The 12,851-nt window shown below is 35.8% G+C and overlaps 1 protein-coding gene across 1 annotated transcript; it reads right to left on the reverse strand.

Moving 5' to 3' along the window:
• LOC138306624 (uncharacterized) lies at window positions 1–9,100 on the reverse strand. Its single transcript, XM_069247062.1, has 7 exons — window positions 8,946–9,100; window positions 5,931–6,224; window positions 2,417–2,728; window positions 1,290–1,583; window positions 779–1,111; window positions 149–430; window positions 1–11 (listed from the first exon to the last, which is right to left on the reverse strand). The coding sequence occupies exons 1-7, from the start codon at window positions 9,001–9,003 to the stop codon at window positions 1–3; spliced, it is 1,584 nt and encodes a 527-aa protein (XP_069103163.1). The 5' UTR covers window positions 9,004–9,100.
• Window positions 9,101–12,851: the final 3,751 nt, after the last annotated feature.

The following is a 12,851-nucleotide window of genomic DNA, read 5'->3' on the forward strand; positions in this document are numbered from 1 at the left end:
TTATGTTCTACCTTAATTGGTAAAATTTCACTATACAATTAGTGTAGATATTAATGTAATAGACTAAATTGATATTTTCACTCGCGTGAAAAAATCCAAAACATTTTATAACACTGCGAAAAATGCAGCAAAAAAAAATAAAATGTACCTTCAGGTCGAATTTGGAATTTGACAGTTAACACCTGTCCTAGGCCGTTAGTGATGTTAACATGATCTTCTCTGTACTCCGCCATTGTCTTAGCTTCAACAATACCCCTGATGATGTATGTGTATAAGTTGGCTTTTAGAACAGGGAGGCTGCTCACACCTTCAGACCATTCAAAAGACGGACTGGGGTTCGCTATGACTGTCACGTTAATTGGGATTGCAGTATATCTTTCCCTTGTCAGTCCAACTGTTCTGTTGGTACTACGTACTACTCGAGGAGCACCTAAAACAAAACGCGTACATGTGTTTACAAGGAAGAGTTCTTGTAAAACAGTTAAGTCAAAAAGTACTTTCTTTTAGCCGTCCCTTTCAATAGAGACTTATAATTATTGCTTTTCTTGCATGCAAACAAACATGTACTTCAATATTACCGAAATTCACCTAATATGTTGTGATCGACATGGAACCGATATTTCGTATTAATAGACCGTATCAATGGCATGATATATTTGAGTAAAATATTTCATTTGATAAAATACTAATAGTATATTCTACAATGTACAAGAATACTAAACGTAATATTTGTACCAAATATTGCTGAACGATTTCAGTCGAGCACCATGTAACTTACAAGAGACGTGAAGACCGAACAATCCCTCGGAATGATGTACTGCTGTTATTTTTTCTTTGAAGAAGTTGGTTGCCCTGACAACATAAGTCCCCGTATGGATACACTGAGGGTTATCTACGTGTATGCTGAATCTTCCCGTAGTACCGTTGGCTACACCCGTGCCGACTATATGTTGCCCATGTAATAGAGTGACGTCAGAATTCGGGTTGCTGTCGACGTCAACTCTGAGAACCAATTTTATTGCTTCGGGAAGTGTGATGACGTCACTTGTATTGATTGGTTGGAATTGATCAGTTTCATCGAAATACATCATATTAGTGATTTTGGGTGGATCTGAAGAAATGAATTTTAGGCACATGACAGGTTGATTGTTGGTATTTGCTAGTGAATTTTATAGTCGTGACAAGATTTATCAATTTCGTATCACTATGGATTTTTTTTTTGTATTTGAAAGCATAACACACTTCATAAGATACCGTGTTGTAAAATGGTTCGAATAAATAATACTTACAATATACGCTTACAGTGAAGTTACGTTCCATCATCGACGCAGTGAATCCTACATTTTCGGGCAATCGTACTTTACAGGTATAAGTTATCTCCCTTGTTTTGGTTGGGCATTTGTCCAATAACCGTGACTGATTATCAGAAGTCTGATGAACTGGTAATAAAACGCCTTCTCTCCACCACTCTATCACACAGCTGGGGTTACAGTCAGTGCTACAGACAACGGGACAACACACATCCCCCATAATCATCGGAGACAGACTTCCGGCGCCATCTATGTCAACAAACTGAGGACCGTCTGTTAAATAATTGTAAATAAGTGCACATTGAGATGGTATCACAATGATGTAAAACATGGTTATAACGAATCTCTGGGGACGGACCAATATAATCACTTCGTTCATAGTTATAATAAATACACACATGTATATAGGATCTTAAGATACTTTTTATCACATATTTACAACAACCTACATAGAATATTTCGTCCAAATAAATCACGAAAATCCAGCTGCAAACCGCCATTTTGTACCGCGATTTTCGAAATCCTGACGACATCTTTATTGTTTCTATCATTAAACAACGAATTTCCAGGTCATATTTCAGTGAAATATGTAGCAATATTACACAGGCAAATTCACTGATTATTAGGCAGATTATATGGAATACATGTATATCTATATATATATATATATATATTATATAGGAACATTCCTGAATAATAAAGATTACTACAATATAACCATGATTGTACTGCATGCGTGTTCGCCATCAAGGTGTTGTACTGTATTTGTATTTGTATTATATACCATGGTATCAAAAGTTGATGTATGCATGCATTAACTATCAACATGTTCTGTGTTCTGAGACCAATGGTCACATGTTTTTATCATGAATATATATAATATAAGAAATAATCTAGTATCGGTTATTTGTCTCTACCCGTAACTGATCATCGCGCGTGTATATCAATAAGTAACTGCCTGTTGCTATGATGTTTAAAATCACTTGAAACATACTTTCTTTCGTATAACATTGTCGTTGAGGTTTTTTTTTCTGATTGGTTATCCCTCATTTGTTATTAACGGATATGTTTTAATGGATCACCTTTATCACATATACCATACTTACAGCGAGGTGTAAGTTGGAACTCGTCACTCTCCATTGAGGGCGGCCCGCTGTATCCTTGTGTTTCCTCTATCGCCTGACAGGTGAATCTATTATACCTGTCGTTCGGCACCGTTGACTTGATAATAAGACAAGAACTGTTGGCACTAAACCTTAATTGGGTAGCAAGTGTTCCGTTGATTCTCCAAGTAAACCTTAATGTCAGGTCGTGTGTATCTGGCTTGCTTCGTGAAGTAGAATTGCAACATAGAGTAACTGCTTCAGGTACAACCGGGGATACTGTATCGGCTTTGATGTGTGGATTCATTGGGGTATCTGGAAATGAAGGAAATGAGTTTTTCTGTGAGTTGAGAAACATTTATTTACTATATGTATAACAGGTACTTCGGCAAACTTTTGGTCAACCATATGACGATCGCATAGGTGTTGTTTAACGAACAATTTGCAAAAAAACTTTTAAGTCAACCGTTTACCTTTTAAATAACCTTTGCACTGATGTTATTATTGGATGATAGCACGATAACATTAGTTAATAATCACCGTACGGAGTGCAACTTTGTGTAAGATCTCGAACAACATCACTATAATTTACAATATTTACTATTAGCTTTAATTTGTGTATGATGTTTCTTGTATACATGGTGATGACTTCAGCAAATAATACTTTACTTTACTGAACTTTTTTACTGAATTGGTTGGTGTTTGGAATCCCGGAGCAGAGGTATGAAAGTGGTGTTGAAAGAATGAACTTGGGTAAAAAAACGATTAACGAAGTTTTAAATGAATGCGAAATGAACTTAACAAAAAAAACGGGGTACATGTAAAGGTTATACGGATAGGAAAACCAGATAAAGACAAAACGAGACCATTTCTAGTTACTCTGGGGTAAAAGGGATCAAACATGACATTTTTTGGTGCCACGTTATCATTTGTCAACGTCATCAATAATCGAATGACGTCATACTATGTTGTGATCGCCGCTCGACGTCCAAACTGGTGTTGGAAAGCGTATGTGTCGTGGTCTTTGTGTCAAAATAAGTGACTGGTTCATGCAGGGTGTAAAATCGACATGAAATACTTATAATAAAAAAATATATGTAATGCATTTTGATAAATAGGATTTCACAGATGAGTTTAGCTAATTAAACGCGTCGGAAACGGACTTGCACTTGATTACAATGGCCTGCAGATCATTACTTTGCGGGAGGAAACGGCACCATGACGTGCGCATGTTTTTATATAGTCCAACAATGAGGTTTATGTTATTGGAGCAACTAAAATTAAAACAAATTGAAAAATCAAACTCAATAAGTCGTTAAATGAGTAACATTTCACCCTAAAGATATTTCCAATTAGAAAAGATTAATACCAATAGATTCTTTATTAAAATTTCACATTTGAATATTAATTAGTACTTTTTTGCTTTCTTACTACACCCTATTTGCATATTTCAGCAAATACAGGTTATCTTATCCTCACCGTATTTCTATCGGCTAAATGCGAATATTATTGTGGTAGAAACAGCCACAAGACTCCTGGATGTTGAATATTGAATTTATTCCTCACTCGTCAGTTTTTTTTAAAGTAACAAAAGACACAGGCTAAAGCCCGTGTCTTTTGTAACTTTAAAAAAAAATAACTCACTCGTGTGGAATAAATTCAATATTCAACAACCACTCATTGTGTAAGCTCTATTTGTATCACTACGGAAGATGTTTTCAACCCTGTACGTGCGAAGCATGCTAATCAGAAGATACATGTGGTTATATAAGGCTTCCCTCTATCTATCACATAAAAAACCCAGAAAATGGCGTGATTCGACGTCAAATTTGTTTCCACTCAAGACTTCCATGGTCATTCCAGACCATATAGGGAGCTCAATCTATCACATCTGTAAGTAGTTTAATGAATATAAAAACAATCAACATTTTAACATGCTCTAAACACTCCCATCTCAGAGCATTATCATTTCCATTTTTGTGTCGCCTGCAACGCAAGGGCGACACTTAGGTATCGCTATGTCGGCGTCGGCGTCGTCGGTGTCGGCGTCGGCGTCCGGGAAACGGTTTCCGTGCTATAACTGAAGTATTGATTGTCCGATTTCAACCAAATTTGGTATATAGCTTTATATCAATGAGATCTCGAATGAGTTCGATAATGGTCAAAATCCGTCAATATTTGCAAGAGTTACGGAACTTTAAAATCTTCAAAACAGAAAAATCCATGGTTTCCGCTCGATAACTTAAATATTTATTGTCCAATTTCAACCAAATTTGATATGTTGCTTTATATTAATGAGATCTTAGATGGGTTCGATACTGGTCAAAATTTGTCAATATTTGCAAGTGTTACGGGACCAAAAAAATAGTCGAAACATGGCTTCCGCTTGAAAACATTAGTATTTATTGTCCGATTCCAACCAAATTTGGTATATTGCTTTATATCAATGAGATCTTAGATGGGTTCGATACTTTTCAAAATCCATCAATATTTGCAAGAGTTATGAAACTTGATTTCTTCACCTAAGTTATTAACAATATTTTCAACTGTAAATAACTATTTTTGTGATGCTGTGCAGGCGACACATCCACTTCCGTGGAATTCTTGTGTTTTATAGGGAGCTCAATCTATTACATATGTACGTAGTTTGATGGGTGTGAAAACAATCAACATTTTAACATGCCCTAAACACTCCTGTCTCAGAGCATTACCATTTCCATTTTATTGCACGCCTGACTTCATGTTACCCTCGAACACAGTAATCAGATTAGTATTGGTTTCTTTCGTTTTTCTGTTGCTAATTTTTGGTTCTTCTCATTCTATTTAAAGATTAATTTTTATCGCAGACATGCAGCTATAGTTATTTCTGTCGGGAATAAAGATGTTTTACTACTAGTAGTTTCCAAGGTCTTCAATAGAGAGTACCAATTTTGGGATTGTATTTTCTTTATCTATTGATCTGATAATACATACTCTCTAATCAGGTAAATTTCCTAATGGTTTATTTTAAGATATTATACTTTGGACACTTTGAATTAATAAACAAATAGGTTTTGTCATGGAGAGATATTTAAAAAGTATTACCAATCGAATTGTCTTTATAAATGTGATTAAAACGAACACCTCAGACGTGTCTCTATATCACAAAGTTCCAATTCTTAGAAAGTAATGGCGGCCATTGTTGGCTTTAAAAAAGAGAGGTTTTGCAATGGAGGGATTTCGTTGACTTTTGGTGTGACAAGAGATACAAGAACTATATTAATTTCAGGGGAGAAACCAATATCAAAATTTTGTCTAACCTTGAATGGAGGAAAAAAAGAATTGCCTGGCCTAAAAATAAAACAAAATATTTTATAATTATGTATGTTTTGTGTTAATAAGGCATATATACATGATTGAACATAACATATTGTCATAATGATAAACATCAATAATGCTATGTCGGTGGCGCGACATCTTTAAATGGTAATATAGGAGACATTTTTCACCGATACTGTGATTTGATAATAGTACCTACCTGTAACAACTAGTAGCTTCTCTCTACCGGTAATGTTACCATTCAACATCTTAATAAAGTAGGGACCAGCATGGATGAAGTCCACACGATTTATCATCAACACGGCGTTTGTATTTGTCAGGCGGACTCTCACACCGTCCTGTGTGACAGAAGCACCGTCAATTTCACCAAAACTGGCGTAGAAGAGGGTTGTATTTCTAAACATAATCTGTGATATTCTGTCAGCTGGCGGCTTTGGAAGGTACAATTTTGTCATTGTGCCTCTGTCTCTATATGTCACCCTAGGCCTATTACCTGTAATATGAAAAGAGTGCTGAATCAAAGTAATATTAAAAACGTGTTGAATCAAAGCAATAAGAAGAACATGTTTAATCAAAGTAATATTAAAAACGTGTTGAATCAAAGCAGTAAGAATAACATGTTTAATCAAAGTAATATGAAAATCGTGTTGGTTCAAGGTAACAAGAAAAATCCTGTTGAATCAAAAAACAAAACGCACATAGACTACCAATCTTGATGCTGTTAGATTGGATGTGTGGATTAATATCGTGATAAACTAATTAATTTTGATATTCTGATATTCTAAATAATTATGATATTCTGTAATGTGATGTTATAATCGACTTGGCAGTAAATCTATCTACTGGAAGAGGTAATGGACATAATAATTGAATCAACCTTTTCATCCAAATATATGTCGAGATTTATTCTTGGAAATTTGGGACAAGTGATTTTGATTTAATTTGGGTTAGCTATGAACTAAAGGTACAATGCGTTGCTTCATAAATGCATCTTGAAATCGTGTTTCAATGTGCTTAATTCATACCCTACATCAGTAAATCAATTATTTGTTTGTTTAGATTATGAATGTACTGTAATCTTAAACCACTTCACGGTTAGACTACAATCAGACTTTTTTGTTTTAGCTGTATAACACAATAATGAATATAGAGGTTACACAACGAGTGGCTGTTGGATATGGAATTTATTCCACACGAGTGAGTTATTTTTTAAAAGTTACAAAAGACACGAGCTTTAGCGAGTTTTTTTTTGTAACTTTTAAAAAATAACTTACGAGTGTGGAATAAATTCCATATCCAACAACCACGAGTCGTGTGACCTGTTTCTACCACAATTATATCCGCTTTTAGCCGATAGAAATACGACGAGGATAAGTACGCTATCCAACAGCAGTTTTGGCGTCAAGCGGCGATCACAGCATAGCATGACGTCACTCGATTATTGATGACGTTGACAAATGATGACACGACACTCAGAAAGACGTAGTTCGGTCAAAGTTCACCGTATCAGCCAATCAGAATGCGTACAGAGTTTATACCACGTGTGGTATAAACAAATTGTTAATCAACAGCTGCATCGTTTATTTGATACCCTGAGAGTTGAATAACACTGACTACTGTGGTAGAATTAAAGATATTTCACTACTCATAAATGATATGTTTCGCTGTCAAAAACAGAAACAGACGAATCAGTATTTCTTTAAGTTATAAGTAAGTTACTCTAGACAAGAATTGTACCTATTTCATGATCGTAAAATGCGACTAAATTTTGGATATTATCTTTTCTCTTCTTCCTAACTTTTCCATTGGCACTGCCTCACTATTGGTCTTCTGTTGAGCGCTCACCGTTGTAAGGAAGGCTCTGGGTTCTGTCCTCTGGCCAAGACACATCAAAGTCCATAAAAGTGGTAGTTTCTACTCCTGCTTAGCGTTCAGCATACAGGGAGTGAGACGACTGGTTCGCCCGTTGTCAGTATAATGTGACCGGGTGGGGTGTGTTGCTTGGTGTCTTCGGCGGCATGCTTCAGTGATATAGCACTATAAAAAGGGCAAGAGTTCCACTAAAACTCGATTTTACTCCAGTCTCCCAAAACCCGTACCTTGCACCTCATGCACGCCTTCCATGACCCTAGCTGTTATTAAGACGTAAAATCAATCAATCAAACAAACAAATATTATTTTACGTATAGATAATAATATTAAAACTAATTAATTGCGCCCCGAAAACAAATCCATAGCACTATGTCCTATAGGAATTAAGTACTGATAGCGCATATTTTAAGAGCAAAATAAATTTCATATGTACTTTTGTATTAATTACGTAGACACATATATATACGACTTAAATGGCATGAACCGCAAAACAGTTGTTCTGTACGTTTATATATGAATTTCAGATGTCTATTGATAGTTTCATTACCGCACAATGATTGTATATTATTTAGGTATTCTGGCACGTTATGATTGTGTATTTTACTCAAACTGTTAATGTTTATTTAGATTCATGTCCCTTTAAACATCAGTTTCAAATGCTGATTATCGTTTGTGCTGTCATACATACGGCCGTGCAGCTTCTTTAAGCTATTTCTCGAATACAAAAAATAATCAGAACGTCTGAAGCTAAGACTGTATACTAACTCATAACCGCGGGCGATTTAATTTGGTGGATATCGTTTTCGATAGAAAATCGGAAAAAAATATTCGTCGTGTCAAAACAGATAGCGAATTTAAGAAAACAAATTACGATTCAATAATGTCAAGGATGTATAGATTTATCACCAACACACGCCTAGGTCAATAATTACCATTTTTGTATTCTTGTTGATACCTATATTACTGCGCGAATATTAGAATCATCAAGGCGGCAAGTAGCATACCTCTTGACTATGTAGAGGTTGAAAAAATATAGATGAATGTTACTTCTACTAATTCAGAAGATGAAGCAAGTGTTTCCTGTCGATGGTATAACATTGTGAGACAATCATATTTACGTAATACTACTATGCTTTCACTTTTACATAGTTTAGTCTGCATGTCTGTCTAAACTGTGAATATTGAACAAAATTAAGGAAATATACACTCCTAAGGAATATCGTTATTTAGTTTGCAAAGCATTCCTCAAAATATAACTTGACCTCAATTATAACTGTAATTTTAAAGAAAAGATATTACAAAAAAGATCAGTGTAGCGACTTTTTGAAATAATGGATCTTACCTTGACAAAGCATTAAACAATCAAGCAGGATAACCAGAAGGACACTCGTCGACGACATGATGCATTAAAACGACATATGTATTACCGCTTTTTCTGTACAAGGAAGTCGTGTGAAATTCGCACGATGACGTAAACTATTATATGTTTCCTCACAGTACTTATATACGACTATTGAGAAGGTGTTTAACGGATGTATTAAACGGATGTAGTATTGTCCCAAATGTTTGTTTATTCTGATTTATGTTGATTATAGTTTTCTAACGATACATATAATCATAAAGGAGTCGATCCTGTGTTTGATAAGTTCTATGCTTCAATTTTTTATACAGGAACAATATTTTGCAATCCTTTGCATAATACATTGTAGCTTCATATGTCTTCTATCTAGCTGTCCTTTCATCTTACCATGGATTTTACCATGGTACATTTTTCAAGGTCATGGAAAGGTCATATTAAGATCATGGTAATGTCACATAAAGGTCATGGTTAGGTTATTGCCAGACCACGGTAAATGCATGGTAAAGTCAAGGTAAGGTCACAGTAAGTTCACAATAAGGCCACAAAAATGTCACTTCAGGGGACGCGGTTGCTATCCTCTCTAATCACTCTCGCGTTAATCCGTGTCCTAACAGTGTCAATCAAGTCCAAGCCCTTTACTTTATAAACACGCATATATTCGATTTTCGCTATGCTATAAAATGTAATGGTAATGTAGCTATCTAACATTGCATATGCATTATAAAACAACATCGAATGCAATTGATATTGAAGCACATCATCGTAAAAAACTTTCTCATTTCAAATACTAGATTATACCAAGCCGCGCCCGTGTTAGGGTAAAGTTTAGAGTGATATGCATTACATCTACTTGACTAGGAGGCACAAGTGCCTCTTAACATACAAGTACATCCTTATTGTGTTTTACGTCGTTTTCAAGGGGACTATGAATTTCCGATACACAGATATGTTACTTTTGGGTGCAGTATCGAACAGATAAACTGTCTTACTACAACGAATTTATTTCATTTTTAAATCATGCGGCCTCTATGCTGGAAAGGAGGCACCCTCTTGTCTGTTACATGATCGCGCCATCTTCACTGAGGTTAGCATCAACGGACAAAACCTTCAGAGCAAGATGACTGTAACAGTTGATTTCAAATTGCTTTTGATTTTTGCTAAACCAATATGAATTGTTTTATTTTTTCAACAACTTAAACGTCCACCACTTTTTCCGAAACAAAGAAAAAATCGGGGTTTTTTTTCTTGAAAGAAATACAAATCTACGACAATTTATATCGGTGGCTTCCTTGAGGTGACAATACCAAACAAATGCAAGATTTGTTGCGTTATCTTTGATAATAGTAAACATGATTTCTTTGTTTTGTCTCTAATGCAGTGATAACCAACAAATGCGCGGTAATTATAGGGAGGGCTGAAGTTGGTTGCGAGTTCCTAGTTCCTAGTTCCGTTTAATAAACGGAACTAGGAACCAGACCCGAGTTCCGTTTAACTTAAACGGAACTAGGAACCAGACCCGAGTTCCGTTTAACTTAAACGGAACTAGGAACCAGACCCGAGTTCCGTTTAACTTAAACGGAACTAGGAACCAGACCCGAGTTCCGTTTAAGCTTATACGGAACTAGGAACCAGACCCGAGTTCCGTTTAACAAACATACTGGCCAACGAGCGGAGTTCCGTTTATTAGGATTCCTATCTCTAACTGCATGTTCAATTACCTATTATATACAGGAATCGAACTTAGAGCTTCCATGAATAATATAGAACAGAATTAATATCTATAACACAGATTTCCTTAAACGGATCTGATACCTAGACCTCAGTTCCGTTTAACTTAAACGGAACTAGGAACCAGACCCGAGTTCCGTTTAAGCTTATACGGAACTAGGAACCAGACCCGAGTTCCGTTTAACAAACATACTGGCCAACGAGCGGAGTTCCGTTTATTAGGATTCCTATCTCTAACTGCATGTTCAATTACCTATTATATACAGGAATCGAACTTTGAGCTTCCATGAATAATATAGAACAGAATTAATATCTATAACACAGATTTCCTTAAACGGATCTGATACCTAGACCTCAGTTCCGTTTAACTTAAACGGAACTAGGAACCAGACCCGAGTTCCGTTTAAGCTTATACGGAACTAGGAACCAGACCCGAGTTCCGTTTAACAAACATACTGGCCAACGAGCGGAGTTCCGTTTATTAGGATTCCTATCTCTAACTGCATGTTCAATTACCTATTATATACAGGAATCGAACTTAGAGCTTCCATGAATAATATAGAACAGAATTAATATCTATAACACAGATTTCCTTAAACGGATCTGATACCTAGACCTCAGTTCCGTTTAACTTAAACGGAACTAGGAACCAGACCCGAGTTCCGTTTAAGCTTATACGGAACTAGGAACCAGACCCGAGTTCCGTTTAACAAACATACTGGCCAACGAGCGGAGTTCCGTTTATTAGGATTCCTATCTCTAACTGCATGTTCAATTACCTATTATATACAGGAATCGAACTTAGAGCTTCCATGAATAATACAGAACAGAATTAATATCTATAACACAGATTTCCTTAAACGGATCTGATACCTAGACCTCAGTTCCGTTTAACTTAAACGGAACTAGGAACCAGACCCGAGTTCCGTTTAAGCTTATACGGAACTAGGAACCAGACCCGAGTTCCGTTTAACAAACATACTGGCCAACGAGCGGAGTTCCGTTTATTAGGATTCCTATCTCTAACTGCATGTTCAATTACCTATTATATACAGGAATCGAACTTAGAGCTTCCATGAATAATACAGAACAGAATTAATATCTATAACACAGATTTCCTTAAACGGATCTGATACCTAGACCTCAGTTCCGTTTAACTTAAACGGAACTAGGAACCAGACCCGAGTTCCGTTTAAGCTTATACGGAACTAGGAACCAGACCCGAGTTCCGTATAACCCATCGCTTGCATAGACATTTGTAAAGCTCACCTGACCCGAAGGGCCCGATATCGAATATAATAATATGAGATATCTTATATAATGCGATTAAATTCTGGATGGACCTTGCTCCTTCAATAAATTTTAAATTGGCTTGCCATAGCATTTACTCATTTTAGCTCAACTGGTCCAAAGGACCGAGTTAAGTTATGCAATAGCGCGACGTGCGGCGTTGATGAATGAGACCGGAATTCCGTTGAAATTAAATGGAAATTCTAGGCAACAGACCGTTTAAGCCCAGTACATACGATTTTTACAGATATCTTTATCTAATCCCCATGGTAAAAGGATTTTATTTTAAAATTTAAATCTAACAATGTTTTCTCGAAATATTCAGATTTCCAGATTATGTTTCTTCATTTATTTTTATTTTTATTTTTATGTGAAAGAGTATTTCAAATTTATATTTTTCTGATATTTTAATATTCTGTTAAATTGATGTGCATTTTATCGAACTTCAAGCATAAACCAAAACTGCCTTTGAAATATACATGTATATTGTACCTATTGATCTTGGTTAAGAATATCCTTCCATGAGTCAACAAAATAGATCACAAGGAAGCACCTGTTTTATGAAGTAATTGTCACAAAAACAATTGGAAATAGTAAAACAGGCTCCACGATTTGCAATAGCGGTAGTACGGCGGCGTATTAGGGCCACTAAATAATTTAATTTATCTTGTACGTACAAGTTATTTTCTTGTACGTACAACTTAGTATCTTGTACGTACAACTTAGTATCTTGTACTTACAAGTTAGTATCTTGTACGTACAAGATAGTACCTTGTACGTATAACTTAGTACTTGTACATACAAGTTGAGTTGAACTGCTGTTCATCACCGCAGAATTGAGTCCTCTGCCTGATATTTTTCGTAATTAAA

The sequence above is a fragment of the Argopecten irradians genome, chromosome 13 (genome assembly GCF_041381155.1).
Source record: "Argopecten irradians isolate NY chromosome 13, Ai_NY, whole genome shotgun sequence".
Taxonomy (NCBI): domain Eukaryota; kingdom Metazoa; phylum Mollusca; class Bivalvia; order Pectinida; family Pectinidae; genus Argopecten; species Argopecten irradians.

Bases quoted from the DNA above. Each gene is read 5' to 3' on its own strand.
- LOC138306624 (XM_069247062.1), bottom strand. From the start codon at position 9,003: ATGTCGTCGACGAGTGTCCTTCTGGTTATCCTGCTTGATTGTTTAATG. The intron at 2,729-5,930 runs GTAGGTACTATT...CTTCATTTCCAG, and splicing joins GAAGCTACTAGTTGTTACAG to ATACCCCAATGAATCCACAC. The intron at 1,112-1,289 runs GTAAGTATTATT...TCATTTCTTCAG, and splicing joins CTTCACTGTAAGCGTATATT to ATCCACCCAAAATCACTAAT.